The 24,431-nt window shown below is 35.3% G+C and overlaps 2 protein-coding genes across 2 annotated transcripts in view; both read right to left on the reverse strand.

Moving 5' to 3' along the window:
* The window catches only part of LOC107586605 (protein ELYS-like), a 27,480-nt gene extending 18,697 nt beyond the window's left edge, over window positions 1-8,783 (reverse strand). Inside the window, exons 1-12 of the mRNA XM_016274049.1 lie at window positions 8,546-8,783; window positions 6,194-6,319; window positions 3,960-4,213; window positions 3,322-3,502; window positions 3,021-3,228; window positions 1,309-1,425; window positions 1,132-1,216; window positions 868-1,018; window positions 649-781; window positions 383-564; window positions 216-277; window positions 10-138 (exon numbers count right to left, since the gene is read on the reverse strand). Coding sequence (XP_016129535.1) covers window positions 10-138; window positions 216-277; window positions 383-564; window positions 649-781; window positions 868-1,018; window positions 1,132-1,216; window positions 1,309-1,425; window positions 3,021-3,228; window positions 3,322-3,502; window positions 3,960-4,213; window positions 6,194-6,314 — 1,623 coding nt within the window. The 5' untranslated portion in view covers window positions 6,315-6,319; window positions 8,546-8,783. The remainder of the gene's footprint in view (window positions 1-9; window positions 139-215; window positions 278-382; window positions 565-648; window positions 782-867; window positions 1,019-1,131; window positions 1,217-1,308; window positions 1,426-3,020; window positions 3,229-3,321; window positions 3,503-3,959; window positions 4,214-6,193; window positions 6,320-8,545) is intronic.
* Window positions 8,784-14,784: 6,001 nt separating this feature from the next.
* LOC107586606 (synaptosomal-associated protein 25-B-like) overlaps window positions 14,785-24,431 on the reverse strand; it is a 38,228-nt gene continuing 28,581 nt past the window's right edge. The window contains exons 6-8 of the mRNA XM_016274050.1: window positions 19,293-19,409; window positions 16,766-16,910; window positions 14,785-15,539 (exon numbers count right to left, since the gene is read on the reverse strand). Of these exons, the coding sequence (XP_016129536.1) occupies window positions 15,471-15,539; window positions 16,766-16,910; window positions 19,293-19,409 (331 nt within the window). The 3' untranslated portion in view covers window positions 14,785-15,470. The remainder of the gene's footprint in view (window positions 15,540-16,765; window positions 16,911-19,292; window positions 19,410-24,431) is intronic.

Consider the following 24,431-nt stretch of genomic DNA (forward strand, 5'->3'; position numbering starts at 1 on the left):
GTGTGATACCTGTGAGAGGCTGGAGGGCTGGACATCAGCCAGACGAGAGGATAGGAGGCCAGACATGAGACAGCGTGAGTATCCATTAGAAATGCCGTCACCTAAACTTGGTGCCACCTTCTTCAAGTAGCTCAGGGTCTGAGAGTAGAGAATTAGTTTAACGGACCAAAAATAAGAAAGACTCAGCATAGTATACAAAAGGGCCAAAATCTAACCTCTTTCTGATAGCCAGAGCAAGTAAAGTGCACAATTCCAGCATTAAGCAAACAACTTCCATCTAGAATAGAAAAGGAATACAGAGGTTATGACACATTAAATGGGGTTACATAACAGCCATTACACATGCAATTAATGATCAAATAAAAAAATTAACAGGTCTTGCCAAAGTTGTAGGTTGTGGGATTGAAGAACTGTTCCGGTGGAGGACAGGTGTAGGGCAGACCCCTACTTAGACTGCGCTCATGAATCAGGATGTCCAACAGTATACAGGGAGCTGTCATTTCGATCACACAGTCAAAAGACCACACTGCCAGATACGGACAGTTTCGTAAGGATTCACCCGTTCTGAATGGGAAAGAGAAAGTCTATTTACATGTCCCTCACCACACATCTGACTGTATTTTTAACCTTTACTAGAAGTATACCCACCTTAATGAATCTGGCATCTGAGCATGGTACCATCGGTTAATGTCAAAAACACCTATGAAGGTCAATGGCTGGCCTTGTCCATACGATTTAACTTGCCAGCTGAAAACTGACACACTTGTATCAGGAGACGTCACTAAAAAACATAAAAACGAATGTTATAGAAAACATGCAATGTCAATCAATCACTCTGCAAAGCATGACTTGGATATATAAACACACCTTCATTCATGCTGTCGTCACGATCAGGGTGGTGGCGAAACTTCTCTATGGTCTGACAGCTGATCAGACGGGTATTGATGGCCTGAGCTCTTAGAGGAAATGCTGTACCGTTCAAGTCTTGACTGTAACGTTCCTCACAATACTCCAGACCCTGAGAGTCAAGAATCACACACTGAATGAATATTTTGCAGGAACATTGCATAGATACAAAAACTGTAACATTCAAATAGATTTGAGAATGGAGAATCCTGAATAACTCTGTACCTCATAAATAATTTTCCCTGAAGCCAAGCACTTTCTCTCCCCAAAAGCCAGTTGTAATAAATGGAGGCTGACTACATCCCCCTCACTGCAAAGACAAAAACACACCAGAATAAATCAGAACCAAACCAGACAATAGTCAGATTATTTCGATAGCAGCACATGAAACCGCAAACTTACTGATCCTGTGCAGACTGCACCGCCCACAGATAGCAGCAGTTCCGTGGGTCATTCTCTGGCTCCTGGAAGGTAAATGCATAGACAGGCACTCTGCCACCCTCTAGCTGTGAGTGATATCTGAAGAGCAAGAGGACATGTTCAGAAACAAATTCATTGGTGCATCAATACATTATAGCCGCAACAAAACAGAAGTAGTGACAGATCTTTTCTTCCATAATGTGACATGCATCTTGAGTAAAACAGATTACTGAAAAAGAAAAATGTAGGGTGGGGACTATTGATTGGATGGAGGCAGATCTGAATTTGAGCTTGTAGTGGTTTCTAAGAAACTGTCAAGGTTTAAGCAGACTAAATGATTGGAAAAGCCTGGTATGTATAAGGTTGGGTACCGAAACCCGGTGCCAATATGGTATGTACTAGAACTAGCGATGCTACGATCAGGATTTTTGCAGCCGATACCAAGTATCGACTTCTTGTCATGGTGATCGGTCGATACCGATTCTGATGCTTCAAGCTTTATATAGACTGTTTCATCGGGTTAACTTCCGTTCTGTGTTTGTTTATCAGTCTGGCTATGGCGCCGGCTACAAATGCAGTTAAAGTTAAGGTGATGAGTAGATTGAAGTTGGGGTCAGGTGGTTGTGATGTGGGATGTGTTTCCCATACATTTATTTGTGGCGCTCGCCACAATATCAAAACTGACGGATTTTCCAAAAGGCTTCGTTGAATAAACATGAGCACGTACTGCAGGTTTAAAAATCAAAACGAGGTGCGAGTGTTTTTATATCACTGTATTTCTTAAGAAAGACTAGTTTTAGAACATTTTTGATGTCATTTTCATTTCATCTTGCATGTTATATGCCTGATAAAGCAGCGCGTTTGTGAGCTCAGCACTGCTTTGTGCACAGCCGTTACCGGGGAAACCTCGGTTTCTCCCACTTTAAAGAACCTCCGGCTGGCAGAGTATTAATTTGCATTTTCAGTAAGTCCGTCTGATTTAGGCAGCAAACTTATTTTGCTTTTCCTATATCCACGGGTGCTGCGGATAATCCGCGGTTCGGGTAATAAAAAATGCATTCTGATTATTTGCGTGAGAGTCGCGGGTGGATAAAATAAATCATTAATGATCCATCGTTAATGGGTCATAAATTGCCTTAAATTTATTTAAAATAATTCTGCAGATACCCTGTAAATAGTGAAATAAAATTCCTTCCTTCATATTTGTTGATATTTGTGTAATGAAAATATTTTTGATTGACATTTAAACTCCTATCTGATTTTCTATATTTTAAAAAAAGGTATTTTTTTTATTTGGGCTAGTTAAATAAATTTTCAGGCTACCAAAATCTGAAGAGTACCTGCCCGAAGGGCTACCAAGGATTTTGAAATTTTGCGAGCCCTGTTAAAGTATCGGTTCAGGCGCCGGTACAGTTTTAAAAATATCGATTTAGCACCGGTATCATAAAAAACCCAAACCCAACCCTAGGTATGTATCAACAGAGAAAAGTCTGTAATTTTTACTGGAAGATGAAATGGCATTATGAAATTAAGAATTACAAGGTCAAACAAAAAGAAATGAATAGTTCACAATATAATCAACAACATGCATTTAGAAAATAGACAGGGTGAGTTTTCATTTCATGTGAAATTTAACATACGATTACATTAGAAAGGGCAAAAAAAAGTCTGCTTGTTTTAAGTCTTTCACTCACTCTTTTTTGAGGGTCTTCATATTCCAGAGCTGTAAATTGCCATCTGAAAAGCCCACCGCGAGCTGGTTGGTGCGCTGGATGTACTGCAGGGCTGTCGCTCCAGTACCCGTGGGGCTGCTGAGCTGAAGACACAGGTGTCTGCCCTGCTGCGTCACACCCTCCCGTAAACGTGGGATCTCAGACGGAGACTTATTGACCACCTCTAGATCTGTGGCCAAAAGAAATGAAAATGGTTTGAGACAATGGAAATGTTTATTTCTGTTCACATGAAAGCTTTTGCTAAAAAAAACAATAGTCCCACCTGAAGCCTCCATTTCGCTCTGACTACAGGACAGGTCATCCAGACAGAGATCAACCAGCAGTACATGACCGACGTCTGTGACCACAGCAGCCACACCGAAGAACCAGCGCAAACTCTGGTGCAGATGCTGCGTGTTAGCGCTGGCCCCTCCGTAACTAACAAGGGGGTCAATGGCTGTGATCTGCAGAAAAAGCAGTTGTTCTTTTCAATCACATGATCATTCAGAGTAGTGTCATTATAAAACAACAGATGTGGAATAATTACAAGATTACAGCCAGGATGCATTTTGAGAAATCAATTACATAATCAAATTACATAATAAACCTGTTTACACTCAGGTTTATTGTAGTTAGCTAAAACCATAAAAAAAATTCCTTATTTGAAATAAAATTGAAGTGTTAACTGAAATAAATATGAAAACACAAACTTAATTTTAGCAACATTTCTCATTTTAATTTAATTTAACAAACTACTAAAATAACAAACTAAAGAAATAATTAAAATAAACAAGAACAAAAAAGATCTATAAACTGAAAATGAAAACAGAAAATATAACAATATATATTTGAAATATCAATACACACTATAATTTTATCTCAATTATACTAAAAAAAAAAAAAAAAAAACAATGCACTCACTCTGCCTGGGATGACCACAGCCTTGACAACACGTGAGATACCAAGATCATATAGACACAACATGCTGCTCTCGGCTTCCTCCAGACCAATGAGCAGCCCCGTTCGCTTCAGCCAACAGAAGTCCCGCACGGCCAGCACTGTGGGCGGGTGCTCGGACACCCCGCTGAAACGGTAGGCAGAGACACGCTCTCCAGTAACAGCATGGACCACTTCCAATTGAGGCCCGCAGGCAAGCCAGGACAGTCCACTTTTCCCTGCACCCAATTAATAAGATATGTCAGTGAAACACAAGAAGAGAACTGAAGATCTAACCTAGGCAACATACATGAAACATCTAAAACATGACATTGGTGATGATCAGGGGCCTCATTTATAACCGTTGCGTACGCACAAAAACAGCCCTGAAAGAGGCGTACGCTACTTCCTGCGCAAAATTTGGGATTTATAAAAACAAACTTCACGGGAAAATTTGTGCACCTGCACGCAAACTCTGACCCATGCGTACGAACTCTTTTTCCTTGAGTGAGAAAATTAATGAAGTAAAAACAATGATTTTAAGCTCTGTTTTCATGTCGATATATACATTTACATGAAATATTCCACTCTCATATGGAGATAAGGACAGAAATTACATAAAGTCATTACGCAGAACTTAAACCAAAATTATATGAATTTAGACATCTTTGTAGTAAATGCGCTTGATCACTTTTCCTCTTTTATTGACAGCGAGGCGTGCTATAGGTGCACAATAATTCATCTTTAAACTGAAGTGCAGATCTCATCTTATGAGAAAATATTTTTTAGCGAGAACAATGATGCGCACTTATTTCGATATTAGGGCGGACATTGTTGGATTCAGTGGTCGAACTGTCCATTATCCAGTTTGAATAGGTCCAATGATAATATCTTACTGTACAACCAAAGCTGCACAGAGGTGTTGATGTCGTGTGAAGGCATCTCTACAACATTATGAAAAGTACCGCTGTATTTGAAGGCTACAACTTGAAGAAAAGGGTAAGATTTATGGGTTTCCTTTTTAAAATACTTTGTTAGTGACGTGCCGAGCCAGACAATTTTACACTGCAATAAATAGGCCTATCTGTTTCCACAAAAAATAATAGCTAAAAGATATTCACCTTATCAGCAAAACTGCATAAATTTAGTTTGATTTGAATTGTTTAAAACAATTGAAATAGGCTACTATTTGGCCAGTGTTAAAGAATGAGATCAACTCTATTCTAAAATATTTATCGGATAACTATTTTAAACCGTTTTTGTTTTTAACGACTACTGCGCATTCATCGGCTCCAGCCAAATCCCGCGCCACAAAGAGTATCGCGAGATTTCAAGCGGCTGCCCTTGACCAGGGAAATTACGGGGGTTTTCATATCCTGTCTGCAAAATTGTTATTGCAGTCACTTATTAAAAGATGCGAGAGCGTCTTTCATAATCACGAGACCACATCTGTGCAAATGATAACATTTTGATGTGATTTGTCTGTTGTTTGTTTTACTAATGTTGAATCCTAAAGTGATATTAATTATTCCACTCATAAATCATAAATAAATAACTGGCCGAGTATATCTTTATAAAAATAAATACTACCTCTTCTAATAATAATACAATTGTGTGCACTTCAAGTGGACACATGAAGCATAGTAACTAATAACTATGCAATTCAAATAGCCTAGTTTCTTGTCATAATTATAGTCTAATCTTTACCTAGTGATTTCAGAAATGGGCTCATCACAATTGCTCCGTTTTTGTAATTATTTTTATCTTGATATATTTATTCTAAAACATAAGGATATTGGATCATTTTTAGAAATAAAAATTAATGTATGGCACATGGCATTTATAGTCTGTATCTCATATTTCCTTAATGTCTTTTATCTTTGACAGTGTTAAACATGGTGTCACGTGGCTGGGAATATGCATGGAAATGATATGCAGATGAGGTTATGCATAGTAAAACTAGGCGTTGTAATGTCCATATATGGTGATTTCGGGGAGGAGACGGGGTGTAAATGCACGTACGTACAATCTTTCTCTGACTGGGATTTATAAAAGGATTTTTGCGCAGGTTCTGGCGTACGAATGGTTTTATAAATCTGAAAACTTTTGTGCTTACGCAGAATGTAGTTTTTCAGCGTACGTACACGTTTACGATGAAATCTATGGAGAGTTTTATAAATAGAGACCCCAGGACATCATCAGTGAAAAACAAGACTCACCAACAGTAAATCTCCCATGCAGCACAGAGTCCAGCGTAACTTCATCCTCCCCTAGAGCGTCTATCGTCACCTCTGGGAAGCGCAGCAAGCTGCTGGTGACTTGGGCTGCCAGGTCACGCATGCTTACTGAAGAGAAAACACATGGTAAAAATCAATCTGCCTGCCCTGAAACAAAGCAAACAATATAATCTAAAAAACTGAACACAAACAGAATGTTTCGAACTAGTACAAAAATCATGCTGAAATATCACTGATAACATTATGGACAAAGAGGAACCTCATACACAACAGCAGTTGTCAGCACTTTTGTGCCTCCAATGGAGCAGTTGGCACATACGTATCCACCACACTTGTGTTTCCTCCAAACATATAATAAAACAGTGATTATCAAGTTCAACTGGTGGGTCTGTTCAGATGAGCATATGGACAGTCAGCCATGGAAATAAACTACTATAATGTGAAAATAAAGCACAACTGTTCATTTAATTGTGCATAGTTAGGATACATTAAAAGGCTGTACACCCAATCATGCCTTATTCCCAATATGTTGATATTATTATTCATCCGGTAGTGCTACTATTTTGAATTAAACCTATTAAAAACTGTTTTCTGTAATTGAAATAAAGCGGAAATAAAAATACATCTATAAAAAAAACTAAGGATATTAGAAAATTACTAAAGCAGAAATAAAAATCTATATAGAAATATTTTTTTAAATAATGAATAAAAACGACAAGCACATAATACTAAAATAACATTGTTTGGTAAAAATCCAATACACCAACATGGATAGTTTGCATGACTTCATTCTCAAAAATCACTCACCACAATTATATAAAAGGTAAAAGAAAATACATACATTAAACACAGGACAGACGCTTAAAGATAAACATGGTACTTTGAATCAACAAATTTATCTTGTGCAGTGAACTATTCAAAATATTAAAAACTTATACTTGTAAATCCTTTTGCAAATTATGGCAAAATTTTGACATTTTAATGTCTGGCTTTTTTAATAAGCAATGCTTCTTATAGATCATTTTCATACTTTATGCAGTTAAAAAATAAAATCAGTCTATAATATTCTAATTGAACTGGCATTAATGAATTTCTATAAAATGCATATTTATTCATTAAAAAAAAAATCTCAAAACCCTTTAAAAAACATTCACAAAAAATTATTTAGTTTTGATTATCCTAGTATAGTCTACCAAGATGTTGACATATCTTTTATGTTTACCAGCTTTAAGATGTGGTACAGGCATGATAACACTATCTTGTAAAAACGCATAATGTGGCTCATAAGTTTAACTGAAAGTCTGAATTACATGATTACGTCTAGACTACAGAAAGATTTCCCACAAAGACAACTATTTTACTCTAGTGAAACGACAACATGCATGACATTTCAAACCATCTAAACATAATTCGCTGACGGTAGTAAGATATTATAAAAAGCTATAATGTTTTAACGAAAGTAATGATTAAGTTTGCTGGAGTCCCTGGACCGGCTGACAGTCTGGATCTGTAAAATTACAAAACACTTCGTTCATGCAATAGTGCCCCCTGGAAAAGCATGGTCATCTAATGCAAACAGCCTATAGGACTCACCCATGTGCCCGCGCAGACTAGTCCCACCCATGCGTGAGACTCACATGGAGAAACCTGATCTGAAATCAGAGCTCATAGAGCTTTATTCATAATAACGTTACTTACTAGGCGAAGTACACAAACACAGTACAAACATGCGTCTGCGTTCATATTTGTTTCTAAATATCACTTTATATATGATCAATATATAGATACATTTTCAAATTATCACTGACAAATACCGCTTCTTTTCCAAGCTAGACAAAAGCGTCCATTCTCTTGCATATTTACATAAAACACCAACTTTGCAGTATGGTCTGTATTATTAGAACAACCTTTCCTGGAAACTGTTTTCAACCACAGCACGTCAGTAGCACCGCTAGCGTGAACTGTTACGGTTACCAACGGAGTATATAAAAACAAACAAGAGACTCAAAATACATCGACGACAGGCCAACAAAAAGCTTAGTGCGATGTGTAATAAAACAGAGCGGGTAAAAGGTCTCGAACAGAGCCGTGTTGAGGCTTGAGGTGAGCCCGCGCAGGCGATTACCATGAGCCCTTCAGATTAGCCGCACAAGCTAACGGCAGCTAACGGTCACAGCACGAGACTAACTCGCAATAGCTTTTAATAGTAAACAATCCACATAAATGAGTGCTAAATGGTCTCGAGCTGTAAAGACACGTAAACTGCTCTAGAGTATCCTAATGTGACACATATAGCAAAAACAAATTACCACAGACAACAGTGTTGTACGTTACCTGCACGCTGATGATGACGGCCCTCAAGAAAACTGGATATACGTTACTTCAAACACGACTTTGGTGGCAACTCTTTTCCGGACATAATCCGGACTCGGTTCGCATGGATAAACTCTCGTAGTCTAGTAGTGCTGAACTGAACACTCGCAAAGAGAAACCGTGAGTTCAGTGTAAATCGTTATAACTGCCGACTACTGCTGCTTGAACGCAGGCGCCATTTCCACAGCGCTGCAGAACGACTACTGCGCATTCATCGGCTCCAGCCAAATCCCGCGCCACAAAGAGTATCGCGAGATTTCAAGCGGCTGCCCTTGACCAGGGAAATTACGGGGGTTTTCATATCCTGTCTGCAAAATTGTTATTGCAGTCACTTATTAAAAGATGCGAGAGCGTCTTTCATAATCACGAGACCACATCTGTGCAAATGATAACATTTTGATGTGATTTGTCTGTTGTTTGTTTTACTAATGTTGAATCCTAAAGTGATATTAATTATTCCACTCATAAATCATAAATAAATAACTGGCCGAGTATATCTTTATAAAAATAAATACTACCTCTTCTAATAATAATACAATTGAGCCGTTTTAGGTAGGCGTGGTTGACTCAACTTTTATAAAGAATATCTCTTTGGATTTGATGATTTAGTCTTTGCAACTTTACAGATCTTCTTTATGCACCAAGAGCTTGTAACACTCCAAAGAGAAAAGAAAACTTGAAATCACATCATCACTTTAATTAACACTCTGTGTGATGTACAGCGTTGGAAAATTGCTTATGGTGTTAATTAATTTTACAATAATAAATAATAATGAACATTAGCGTAATTCACTATAATAGCAAAATATTTTTTTCTGTTCTTCAATGCATGTTTCTTTTTATTCTGCATTTATAAAATTTTTCTGTATTTTCTGTATTTATTTACCTTTTTCTTGGTGGGAGGAGCTAAGCTGTAATTTATTTTTGGTACTGTGAATATATTCTGCACATAGCCAGGAACCACATATTTGCTCTTTGTACATGTACATCATTGTCCCAGTCATCCTGTTTTCACACCTCTGGTTGTAGCCTAATTTTTATTTTTCCACCTTTCACAATAAGGGTAAAGGGCAAATGGAGACTCTTTCCCTCGGCCACTTAATGCTAAGATTGAGCTCGGAGGTTATGCAATTCCCATTTCCCTTCCCCCACACATCCTAGCTCTTCCCCATCACTGGACTCTCAAAGTGAATACATATGAATCACTGGAAGGATGAACTAACGCGTCCATCACAACAGTGTTTATAGCAAGCTTTACAATGAGGGATATGTGTGCACGTGTTTATGTGTTTAAATCATTATTCAAATTATATCTGATGTACAAATGCATTCAGACTATCACAAAAAGCCAGTGAGTCAGAGTTAGAGAGCCTTTGGAGTTGCTGTCAGCGTTTGTTAATGAGTTGTGGCTGAAAGACACTGGAGACGGTGTGTGTACAGAAGCGTGAACAGGGGATGCGAGATGTAAAGAGGGCGATGAGGAGGTGGGCTGCCTGGGAGATGATGAAGACTAGGCCAGCGGAGGGCTGTGACTCAGAAGAGAGGATGGTGAGAGTGGGTGTCAATTGCTGAATAATGATCCAGTTCAATCAGCACCTGCGCTGAAGAGCAAATTATGTATCAAAGAATTGTCACATCCCATCTGCTTCACGCGCTAAATAAGGTTACCGAGCACAGGTGAAATTTCTGCCTGAGAGAGCGGGAGCGAGTAGAAATCGCTGGCAGATATTCAGTTAAGAATATTAACAAAAAGGAATTTGCTATTGCGTTTAAAGATACTGTGAAATTAATTAATGTGGAGTTTTGTGGCTTTTAGTCCTTGTGTGTAATTTGTGAGGCCATCTATGTACCTCAGAACGTTCTGGTGGTTGTCTTAAAGGTCTGGACTTAACTGTAATGTTAAAAGAATGTTCATTCAAAGCTACTTAATAATGTTCTTAGTTAAAACGTTAGTGCAAAAACATTGTTTATTAAACTTGTTTCTAAAATGTAATGTTTGCAAAAAATAAAATTTAACATTCCCCTTAAACATTCACAAAATGTTCAGAAATAATGTTTTTATAACTCAGTGAGAACGATCAAAACGTTCTTAAAGGGGTCATATGATGCGATTTCAATTTTTCCTTTTTCTTTGGAGTGTTACAAGCTCTTGGTGCATAAAGAAGATCTGTAAAGTTGCAAAGACTAAAGTCTCAAATCCAAAGAGATATTCTTTATAAAAGTTAAGAGTCAACCACGAATTTGTGCAACGCATTTTATGGACGACAGTTTTTTTTAACCTAAGAGTACAAGGCTGGCTGTGCACAAAGGTTATTTCTAAAAAAAAGGGGTCAATTCCGACTTCACTATGACAATCTGGCGCTTCTGAATAAGCGACAGTAAATATGTTTTGTTATTAGTTTAAGTATTTGCTATTGACTGTTCAAATGCGGAGTTTTGCGCAGCGCTGAGTAACACTTTGAGTGTGTGTGTGTGTGTGTGTGCATTATTAACTGTCTTGATATTTACTTTGAAAGCTGAAGCTGCGATTATGGTAAAGGGCATTACATTTCCGACACATGCTTGTGGTGTTCAGCCAATCACAATGCACTGGGTCAGCTGTCCAATCAGAGCAGACTGCGCTTGTCAAAGGAGGGGGCTTTGTTGAAAACGACATGTTTGAGAGAGGCGGGGCATAGAGGACCTACAATAATGTACAGTATTTGAAAAATAATGTGTTTTTTGAACATTAAAGCATGTCAACATATTATGGTCTACCAAATACACAAAATAATGATCTTTAAAATAGCCTCATATGACCCCTTTATGAACATATTTTTTTGTTAGCTGGGCATAAAAGTAAAACTTTAAAAAAGTAAAACTTATATACAGATATGCATTTAAAAATGACAGGCTTAATAATATTGATTCATCTTGCACTCATGACCAATAAACTGCTTACTTTAATGCAAATATTTTTATTTTAAATACCACCTGCTTTTGATTAGAAAGTTACAAATAGTTTATCATGCAAAAATTTTTTTTGTTTGTTTTATTTTGTTTTTAATTAGTAAATTTTTTTAGCTTATACCTTTTCACTTGTTTTCCTGAAAAAAAATCTAAAATCAACAAAATAAATGAACTATACCATATAAAATATGATTATATTATATAATATGAATATTAAAATAAGTAATTAATAAAAATCATTTTATTCATAGATTGTATTTTATATATAAGCAAACATACTTATATGTTTCTAAACTTTTAATTTGTGCATCATTGCATGTCAAATATCTTGTTTTAAATATCATAACATGATGGACAGGACATGTGGAGAGTTGTTGAGGGAAATTTAAGGAAACTTACTTTCCAACTTAAAATACTTGGTTCACAAAAACCAATGGTGCTGCCAAAGGGAGAGCGAAAAATACAATATATTAACAGTCTAGTTACTCATTAAGAATAAGATGTTTTTACAGAGTGGCTGTGATGTAAATTAAGCCTGTTGGCTATTTTAAAAACGACAATTTTCAAAAGGAAATTTGTCAACACAAAGGAAGCCGTGCTTTTGTCAAGGGATTTCACAGGCTCTTTAGAGGCTTTTTATAATGTCCAATCAGTCTCCAGAAATTAAAATGGAACCACTTGATTATTGTACTTGTATGAACTCGTTCAGCATCCTCTAGACACCGTTTTCTAACTCAGCAATGTAAAATACTGTATCAGTGTATATCTAGAAGTCACTGATGCATATCTGCCAAATGCATTTACACAAATGGGGCAGAAGAAAACCATCAAGCCATTGCAGAGCAGTAGAGAAGCACATCTCAGATAAGAGCAGAAAGATAATGCAGTCTTGGCTGACGGTGCTTTCATGTGTGTTTTTTGCTTTTGAGGTTGTACGATAAGTGTGCCATGTGAAAGTCAGGACTCGGGCTATGCTTGAGAACATCTCTTTCAGCTTGGACAGCAGAGGACATTATCTCCATCTGATGAGAACAGCATTGTGCTTCTTCTCCACAACAAAGAAAAAAACTAAAATGGATTTCTATTTCTGGATTTCTATTTTGGTTGATTTGCATCTCAGCCTGGTTGTTTAACGTAACTAGTTTAGTATCACAAGTGAGACCATGCTTCTTGACCAGCATCACTGCAGTTATGCTAATATTTTGAACTCTGTAACATGAATATGCTCTTGTTGTAAGAAGTATTTCTGTAAAAAGGGTGTTTTCAGACTTTCAGAAAGGAACAGAAATACAATATTTAATAACACTTCTGAAAATAAATCAAATACAGAGCTGAAATGAGTCATTTCTCAGTGAGGGACTGAAAATTGGTGTGTAGGAGGGTCATTTATAAAATTGTTAAGCTTTGAAATTGAAAGAATGCAATTTTATCAAATGTGTTAATGTTTTCAGATGAGACAGACCATCTAATAGCCACAAAAATCAATGCTTCTTGACCAGCATCACTGCAGTTATGCTAATATTTTGAACTCTGTAACATGAATATGCTCTTGTTGTAAGAAGTATTTCTGTAAAAAGGGTGTTTTCAGACTTTCAGAAAGGAACAGAAATACAATATTTAATAACATTTCTGAAAATAAATCAAATACAGAGCTGAAATGAGTCATTTCTCAGTGAGGGACTGAAAATTGGTGTGTAGGAGGGTCAATTATAAAATTGTTAAGCTTTGAAATTGAAAGAATGCAATTTTATCAAATGTGTTAATGTTTTCAGATGAGACAGACCATCTAATAGCCACAAAAATCTAAGAATTCATCAAATCTAAAACTTACTGATCTTCGTGCTGTTTTCCCACCAAAATGATGTCACTTCCTGGACAGTGATGTCATTAAAGAATTGGCTTTTAATAATTTAAGGGAAATTGCAAAAAAGACAGCCAATCAGATTACCAATTATTCTCAATGAAAAAAAAAAACATTTTGATTTCAGCCAACATTATTAGTTTTTTTTCCTTCTAATTATATTTATGGTTTGCTTTAAACCTTACATTTTTATTCTATATAATTCAACAGTATTTCATTTCCCAAGGTCAAAATCATTCATACACTGTAAAAAAAAAAAAAAAAGATTATTTAATATAACAACCAATCATTATATTTTCTTTAATCACAGGGCAAAATGTTACCTAATGTAGGTCAATATAATATATATTTATATAATTTGGCTTTTAACAACTTAATTTCACAGTAAACAAATGCTAAATTAGTTGTAATATGACATAATTTCTCACTTAGGATAAAAGTAAAAACATTTTGTGAGTCAATGTTTAATTTAGTTTACTATAAATAAAAACTTCAAAAGACCTTAAAGTTAACTGTGATGATTTTTTAAAAATGCATATTTTCTGTTATGTACATACAAGAATTTAAACTATTTAAACTATATATTTTTTTAACTTTTTTTTTCTATGGGAAGTGTTTTCTGCTTTTAGACAAACTGACGTAAACAATGATTTTCAATTACAATTCAATTAAAAAAACAAAACATTTGACACCATTTCAGTTCTTTTTTAGTAAAAGAAAACGTAAAAAGAAACATTCTTAGTATTTTATGGTTTTATGTTAGAAATTAGTGCACCACACAAGCAACATCTGTTCAAAATTCACCCCATATGCACATAATTGAGCTGTTAAATAAATATAATTGTATACATAATTAATTAATGTGTAATAAAACTAATGTGTTTTAATTATAAGTTTAATATTTTAACCAATATATTAAGCCATATTTACTCCATCATGATTATGATCTGTTCATTATGGTGTGTAATCTTCTCAAATAATTTACATTTTTTCCAGCCTGTTAATAATGTTGCTGTACATTACTGGCAGCTGACTTCAATAATCACGATTGGCCAGCCGTCCCCTAACACCTAGGTTTACACTTGCTCGTGTTTATCCATGTTGTGTGCATTGCACCAGTGTGTGTGTACTTGTGTATTTCAGCATTTGGAAATACTTAGTGACGTTGCCAGGCATAATCCATGTAAAGCCCCTGGTTCAAAGAGGATCTGGGTTAGTACCGTGCACAGCCACTCTAACACTCTTGTATCAACAGCAAACGCTTGCTATTGTCTCTGCGTTGGGAATATATTAAATCAGATACGAAGCATCACACAAAGAACCGATGCAGAAAACAATAGATTCAGGTTTGTTTAGTTTTTATTGGCATTTAGTTCTGATTTTACATCAACTGACACATTTTGCAGATGTACAGAAATAAAAAGAGTGGCACTATTGTGATGTTGCTTCAAACCGAATGCATGTACTGACATGCCCATGCTGTATGGTAATGTCTACACAAGGGGAAACGACGCGGGTAATAATAAGTGAAAGTGACACGCTGTATGACCACTTTAGATGGAATAATCATTGCTGAACATTGTCTAAAGGCGATTACAAAATAGCAGGCTAAGATAAGCAATCCGTCATGTGATCTCCTGCACCTCACGGTCTAATTCGTCTCCTGTCTCGCTACATCTGAATATGAAGCATGGCTTATATGGAGTAAAACACAGAGCATGGACACACAGAAAACCTTTAAGAAATTTCATCCAAAAAATGTGTGTATATATATTTAATAGATATACACTTTAAAAAAAACATAAAGAAACCAAGAAGAAGAAGAAGAAAGTTAACGTGAGCTCTAGCCATCAAATATGCACAAATGTACATTTAACCTTTGGAGAGAAAGATACAGAGTAAATGTGACCATTTACTAGACTATCAGTTAAGACAGACACACGACGACACTTCCTAGATAGAGCGTAGAGGGGCTGATAAGTGCGTGTGTGCAAACCGGTCGGGTGAAAAGCACATGTGCACTGTTGCAGGTACAGCGGGGAGGGGAAAGGGAGCCAAAGCACTTCTCGCAGGGGTTTAGCCACTGCCCAACATCTTTGTGGCGCGCTGGTTGGCTTCGTCGATCCTGGTTTTGTTGGAATCGGCCTGGAAGACAAAAATGATAGATACAGATACAATAGGTGTTTTTCAGTGACTGGGAGTGATATAATAGTCATTTTTTAAATAATTTTTTTGTTTAAATCAGTAACAAACATGACCTAGTTTATTACTTTAAAATGTAAGCAGTATATAATTTTTGTCGCATTATATTGTGCTTAATTGTCATGAAAATAATGTCACAATGCAAAAAAAAAAAAAAGGTCTTAATGATTTTAATATACAAGAAAGTGCAACAAATGTTACCTGATTTATTACTTTACAATTTTTACTTTCAAATATTGGAGTATGTCACATTAAATTAATAATAAGAAACTATTATTATTATTATATATGAAAAACATATATATGCTTTATAGTACTGAACATTGGTTATGCTTAATTGTCTTAATATTTATTAATAATTTAACATGATTCATTTTGTGATTCCAGAACTTTCAAGAAGTGTTATTAAAAAAAAAAAAACTGAATATATTTATTTTAATATTTTATATTACATTATTGATTCATAATTATATATTTATTTAAATAGCCTCTTGGAAGTTTGCTGAGAATCACAATTCATTTAGTGATTTATGAAGTTTCATGAACTGCTCTTCAGTAAAAACCAATAGTTATTGAAAAGAAAAAAATCTTGATTTTAGTGTTTTTTAGTATTTTAATTCAGTTAGACTACTTTCATATATTAATATGAATAATAACATTATGTTTATAGTCATATATTCATTGAAATAATTTTATGTCATTATGAAGTTTAAAGAAAATATTCTTTATTTTTTCTTAGCATTATGTTACGTTAGCATTAACATTAACTATTAGATTAATTATATTCATAATAATATATTAATTAAAATAAATACTTAATATATTAATTTCATGCTACAGCCCCATTGTAAATGAGTTGAAGCTCCCTGATTGAAAACCACTGTTCTGAGTGGTTCAGTTTAAGAGCAATAGCAATAATGATGCACAATAATGATGAATAATTATGCCCTTATAAAATGCATTTATGATCCAAAATTCATAATTGCACTACTCCAAACAAATATTTATCTTAAAAGGTATTTTTACAGTGGGATGTGACATTACAAGCACAAACAAGCATCTTGTGGTATAATTAGAAGCTCTTATCTCATGAGAGAGAGTTTGCGGTCTCTATTGATGCTCTTGTGTTGAGTTATAATGTCTCCAATATTACAATATCATGATCTTACCATATCCATAATCCTGTCGATTTGACGGTTCTGGGTGTCGATCTCATTGCCCATGTCTAGAGCCATGTGGCGGAGGTTACCAATGATACCTCCCACCTGCTCCAAATTCTCATCCATTTCGTTCTCTCGTGCATCATTTGTTACCCTGAAGACAAAAAAACAGACTGGGTTTATTGAGAGCACTGACTGAGATGGGCACAATATCCTCAGGATGATTTTTACATCAAAGTCAACACGGAAATGCATCCGCAACCCATTTTACTTCCATAATGTGACATTATGAAATACACAGGGAAAATGTAGTTATTATATTCTGATAAAAGATTTCAAAAACCTTTTTTCCCTGTGAACTAACATGCATTGATGAGTCCATTTTGATTTCATAGTAATCTTAATATGTCCAATATGGAAGCCTCATCATAGAATAAAAAAAATAAAGGTAGTTTTGACTTTTTATTTCATGACTCATGCTTTATATCATGCAATCCTGATGTTTTTTTGTTTTTAAATGTAAGCTCAGAATTGCTTTAGAATTGAATTAATTAAACTCAGGACTGAGAAAAAAAATCTGAATTGCGAGTTACAAACTCAGAATTACAAGAAATAAGTCAGAATTCATATCTCACAATTCTGAGTTCATATCTTGCAATTCTGACTTTTTTCTCAGAACAGCGAGAAACAAAAAGTATTGTGAGATGTAAACTTAGAATTCTATATAAAATCAGAATTGCGAGTTATAAACTGAATTCTGAATTCAGGAGCAATTCCGAGTTTACATTTTGCAATTGTTTTTTTTTTTGTCACGTAACAAAAAATCGTGACTTTTTAATCTCACAATTCTGAATTTTTTTCTTGCAGTTGCGAAGTATATGTCTCACAATTCAGACTTTTTTTTTTTTTTTTAAATTGCAAGATATAAGGTCCGAATTGTGAGATAAAATGTCACAATTACCTTTTTAATTTTTTTTATTCTGTTGCGGAAACATGCTTCCATAGTCTGATAGGTTATACAGGCCAGAAAAAGGACATTAAGCACATGATGTTTACTCACATTACCTAACCCAAGGATTCTGTCTACACGAGCATGACTAGAACAACTGTCTAAAACAATTAAGTTGTATATGGACTCTAGCTAAACATTTCATTTTGGTTGTGGACTGACAGAGGACCAACAACAGCTCAGTGGTTTCATGACCATTCCTGACGTGCCTGAAGCTACAGTCTGGCACAAAGCGGACATTCGTCTTCTACAGACAATTATAGAGATCCTCGTAACTCACTGACAAGTGAAGCGCGGTGTACTTACTGCTGATACACTAGATAGATGAAAACAACCACAGCACAATCAGCTTTCGCTCACACAGTGAGCGTTTGGGACTGACAAGCGTATTTAACATGTCGCTCAAATTGATCTGTCCACACAACAGCAGACAAGAGCTAATGATAGAAAATGTCTGCATACTGAAGTCAACACACTGCTCTAATTGGCAGGTGATGCCTGTAACCATAGCAACAAATAGCAATAGTAAACACCAAGACTTTATATTACGATTGTATTTTTATTCCAAATATTTTGGAATATTCCTGCTGCTTTCATCTTCTCCAAAACGCTTCAGTTTCATTTTTTCCTTGCATTGTACCTCAAATAAATGTGAAAATTCTCAGAAGCGGCTAGTAAAATTCATAAATAATTACAAGTCTGCATTGAATGAAATGAGAAAATTTGAGGTAGAAAAACTGAAAAAGTATTTTCTTGTAATATACTCTCCAATAATCTTTGTTTTATTTACAACGTCAAATAGTGTACACTACATACCACATTATATGACATTAACACAGTAATTAAAAAAATTATATTTTACAATTTAAAAATATATAATTATTTTTGCATTACATTTATGAACAAGATTTTACCAACATTACTATTATTATTATTATTATTATTATTAATAATAATAATAATACTATGTTTTGCATTATAGTAGCCTACTACAAATTAGCAATTCGCTTCATTGTCATGAAAATTATGTTGCAATGCAAAAAAGTCTTAATGAATTGTAATATATTATATAAGACTGTAAGACTTAATATATAAGGCAGTACATATTACTGCCTTATTTTGTCACATTAAATTAATTAATTAAAATGAAATAATACATTTTAAATAATTAAATATTATAATTATATATTATTGTTGTTATTATTATGCATTTCCATACTAAAAACTGGGGTGACAATTGAGTATATATATATATATATATATATATATATATATATACCAATTTCTTATCACATTTGGCATGCACTTTTAGCAAATTACACATACATTTTTTGGTATAGATTTTTCCAGTTCATGTATTCCCTGGGAATCAAATCCATGATGTTGGTATTGCTAACAACATGCTTATAAAATAAAATGACAAATTTCATAATTTGTCAAAATATAAGATTAGGACTCTCAAAAGTCTACTCACCAAAGTCCACTGAATTCTACTGTATTTGCAGTAATCGCTCCTAAGTAACTGACCTGCGGATGAATCCTCCGCTGATGGCCATCTGCTCACGTTCATCGACCACACGGGCCGGCTGGCTGGACACCACCCCATCCTGGTTATTACCCCAAGACTGGCCTCCACCTTTCAGCCTGAACAACCACAGGAAGTGAGAGGGATAGGGTGAGAAGCTGAACGGTGTTCAGTAACACTATAAAGCACTAGACAGGCACTGAGAGGAACTACATGCAGATAGAGAACACTTAAAACAGGAAATGGTGGTCAGGATTATCTGCATGTTATAGAATTGCATGCACTAAAGCTGCTCATGAATAAATGAACAACACTTTCCTGGAACTAACGTACACACGTCACGTATACAGTGGGGTGTGACAGACAATTACATAGACACTGATGGAGACGTGACAGTTAATTACTGGTTCACAACAATTATCAAGGTGAAGAGACAAAGAGAAGCATTCAGAAGTAACATGTTCTCAGTGAGAGTACAGATTAGACCTATTCCAAACGTATAAAGTCTGTTCATTAAACATTTAGATACAGCATGTTAGCTTTCTAATGAAATCAATAAACCAATAACAAGCATTTATCATAACAAGTAACATGCATTGCATTCAGGCGGGGAAGGGAATTAGGCTGTTTAGTAACAGTATGCATACAGTAAAGGTCTAAGGCTTTGTTCACACTGCACCCACTTTTCAAATCCAATCTTTAGTAAGTTATTCTGTAAGTGATGAAATCAGACCTGCTTGTTCAGACAGTCAATATCCAGTATATAACCATAGTAACTTAAAGACATAAAAAAAAATGTAAATTTTGCCACCATTTACTCATCCTCATGTCATTTCAAACTTTTTTGTTCGGTGCAACACATAAGAAAATACTCTGAAAAATGCCTCAGTATTTTTGTCCATATAACTAAAACACATAGTGCTGTTATTGGTCACTAAAACTATTTTTAAATATATATATATATATATATATTTAACTAAAATAAAGGCAAAATAAAAAATAAATAATAATGAAAGACTAAAAAAAACTTATATGAAAATCAAATATATTGCCCTGGCAGCTAACACAATAAAATAAGTTTAAGTACTAAAATAAAAATGGAAATTAAAATAAATTAAAGCTTAATAAATGTAAAAAAATAAAAAATAAATAAAAATTACAAAAGCACAACAAAATGACTAGCACTTAAAAGAAATAAATAAATGAAAACTGAAAATATAAAAATAATATCTAATTAAATAAATATGAATAAATACTATAACAGTATATTAATAATACTGCCACTGATTTAAACTAGACTGAAACAGTTTATTTTGTGTTCCACAGATGAAAACTCATACAGGTTTGAAACGACATGAGGGTGAGTATGACAGAATATATCCCTTTAAGTGTTACATGATCTCAGAAGAATTTCTTACACAAAACTGAGAAATGTTGCAAAAAGAGGCCCAGCATATGTGTATTTTTTATTGGTGAGCCCACCCTCCCACAGGTTCTTTGAGAAGGCTGTACCATAATGGACCTTAGTAATTCCCCCTCACAGGGCCCGAAACATTTATAGTTTACCCACAACGACAACCCAATATTTTTATGGAAAGTTTTGCCTCAGCTCCTGTGGTACTCGTGTGCCAAATATGGAGAAAAGAGACTAAACACATTTTGAAATCTGAATTGAATTTGATTTTAAACAATATATGTGACCCTGGACCACAAAAATCAGTCTTAAGTCGCTGGGGTATATTTGTAGCAATAGCCAAAAATACATTGTATGGGTCAAAATGATTGATTTTTCTTTTATGCCAAAAATCATTAGAATATTAATTAAAGATCATGTTCCATGAAGATATGTTGTCAATTTCCTATTGTAAATATATTAAAACTTAATTTTTGATTAGTAATATGCATTGCTAAGAACTTCATTTGGACAACTTTAAAGGCAATTTAGATTTTTTTTTAAATATTTTTTCGGCCAAATATTGTCCTATCCTAACAAACCATACATCATCGGAAAACTTATTTATTCAGCTTTCAGATGATGTATAAATCTCAATTTCGAAAAATTGACCCTTATGACTGATTTTGTGGCTCAGGGTCACATTTGACTGATTTGAATTGGGTTTGTCAAAAACGTGTTTTTAACAGATTTGAGGTCCAGATACATACGTACCTAAAAAATTTGATTTTTCTGCTTGTCTGAACAAAGCTCACAGCAACAACAAAGCTCACATCAACCTTTTATGTAAGATAGGGCTTTTTATGGTTTAGGTTAGGTTTATGGTATGCATCGACTTATGCCACTGCCATTGTGACTACAGGAGCTGATATGAAAAGCTCTGACCAGAGGCAGTGAGACTCAACCATGACCTTAATCCTTACAGACGCGTGTCTTTAAAAAGAAACATGAATAAAAGTTCTGAGGTAAGCCAAAATCTCCTTTACATTCATCTGCACATGCTTTAAAGTCAACATGAAATCAAAATTTTCCTTGTTTACCTTCTTAATACACGTTCTTGTAGTACTGTACATGAATCATTATCTTTCATTAAAATGTAATAACTTGCATCACCCTTGAAACGACTTTTCTTTTCGGCTTACAAGCCATCTAATCAAGCCACCTGTCATAAAAAGACCAGTTTCCCAATCCAATCAATTTCCGATGCATAAAATCAAGCTCTCACTCGACATTTTTCCATTGAATAATCATAATACAAACTTGCCTTTCATGTTGACTTTAAAAGTAAAAAAATATATATACATTTACTGTTTTGCTCTGTTACACTTTGATTACTTCAACCCCAAATACATAAAAGGGATAAGAAACTACCCAATAGTTAACATTCATAAATACTTCATCAAACAACTGGCGTTTGGCGATGGCCTGCATTACCGCTGATGACCGTTCAACACTTTTCAGCCAGTGACAGTAGCTCACATGAGTATTTATGCAGTGCCTGCACCATTATGCAAGAGTTGGTCACACAGAATATTATTAACATAATATTTGCAACTTGTGAAACAGAGAATAATAAGAACCAATGTCTGTGCCCACTTGGATACTGCTGAAAACTTGATTGAATGTGCTTGTGCGTTTACAAGGTTTGAGGGTGCACTAAGTAATTTTTTTCTTTAATTAACAAATCATTTTAAAGTTAATTACAAAATTCCCAGTGGAACCATCTGTCCTTAATTGAGCTTGAAAGCTGAACTAAAATTTGTATTCTTCTTAGCTAGTTTAAGTACAACTGACAGGGTCTAGTGTGAGGTTTCCACCATTTACCGACAACAAGCCAAATGGCTAATTGGGTTTTGCTGCTAATCCCATGAGCAAGAGCAGCGTGACTGAAGAATGAGGGGGAAGGAGGCGAGAAAGAGATGGTGGGGGACTCGTCTCGTCATTGGTTGACAGTGATATGAAGCATATCTTCACTTTTTTGTATCTTAAGTAGAATAACACAAGGACTGAGCCAGTAGTGTGATGGCACGCAGCCTTTCCAAGCAACTACAACGAACCAGGATGCCCGAGTGGTTGAGGTGTTGGACTTAAGATCCAATGGATCCAATAAGATCCTTGTGGGTTCAAACCCCACACCTGGTAGCGGAATTGCTTCTGCTACCAGTGAAGAATGAATCTACCCACAACCCTCAAACAATATATATCAATCAGGGAACTCTCTATTACAATGCAAATATGTTAAACAGTCCATTCCTGCATTATGATTGACTTATACAAAGTATATAACATTTAATCATTTGTTCAAATAATCTTTGTATGCCATTTTAAAAAGTGAGATGTTTCTACTCTACATTCTGATTGGATGAGCCATATTTGAAGCCATACAGTTCTGCAAGATCATACTGTTGTTTCATGTATCAGCAATGGATTTCTGATATTGACAGTCAGTTGCTTCTTTTCTGATTAAATCAGTGTTTTTGATCGGTTGAACGGATTGGTTGCTTAGTTAATTAGTTACTTAGATTGCTAAATGATTCAAGGACTTACTCAAAGGCAGTCCCTAGTTTAGTTCCTGGAGTAATCATTTTTTTAATGAATCAAAAATTCAGTGACTCTCAAACCATTTCAGTAAATGATTCAGTGACTCACTCACAGAGAGTCACTTGTTTTGTTCCTGAATGAATCAGTGATTTTGAACAAATCAGTTGAGAAAATGATTCAGTGACTCACTTTCAGTCACCGGTTTTCTTCCTGAATGAATCAATGAATTGTAAAAAAAAAAAATGAAGTGACTCATTCAAAGAGAGTCATTTTATTGTCCCTAAATGAATCAGTGTTTTTTGAACAAATCCATTAAAAAATGATTCAGTGACTCACACATAGTTAGTCTCTTGTTTCCTGAATCAATCAGTGCTTCTGAATGATTCACTGAATAAACTAAGACAGTCAAAACAACCAGCAGATGGAGTCACTGAAAAATCCTCACTGTCCGATTGTCTGTGTAACACATGAACATTGAGGATACAAACAAAGAAATGTCCCAGTGCTGTTGGACAGTTTATGATCATTCTTGGAGCGCCACTTAACCAGTCAAATTTCATAGACTAGAACTGTTCTAAACTGAACAAAAAATGACTTAGTGCACCTTTAAGGTATGAATAGCACATAATTAGCAATCAACTGTACTATAATCAATTACACAGGCTGTTTATATTGCCAAGATAACATTTTCCACCATGTTACCCACATGCAGTGACATGCTTTGCCTTTCAGGAAACCAGCTCTGCCAGCCTCAAGTAAACAAAGCGTGAATTTCTAATCTGCGGTCCACAAAGTTCGTTCAAGGAGTGTGTAATGCTTGCATTTCAAAAAGTAGCACATGCATTTTAAGCAGGCACTTAACATTTACGAACAACAGTCCTTGACCAATGGATCAGTGAAGCATAAAGCCCAGCATATTTGCGCATTCAGCCGGCAGAGAGTAGTGCCTACAGCTACAACTATGGGTTAACCAGTGGCACCGCAGACGGACTTAGCTCTACCACCATCCCTATGCACAGTGAAGTAGTCCAGGCAGAGCGCAGTGGGGGGAAGTGGCAGCTACGGAGCGAGCAAGAGCGAGCGTGCAAATTGGCCACATGCGTTTTCTCCTATTTGTCGGGTTCAGGCAGGCAAGCAGGCATGCAGG

The sequence above is a fragment of the Sinocyclocheilus grahami genome, unplaced genomic scaffold (assembly GCF_001515645.1).
Source record: "Sinocyclocheilus grahami isolate Dianchi unplaced genomic scaffold, SAMN03320097.WGS_v1.1 scaffold84.1, whole genome shotgun sequence".
Classification (NCBI taxonomy): Eukaryota; Metazoa; Chordata; class Actinopteri; order Cypriniformes; family Cyprinidae; genus Sinocyclocheilus; species Sinocyclocheilus grahami.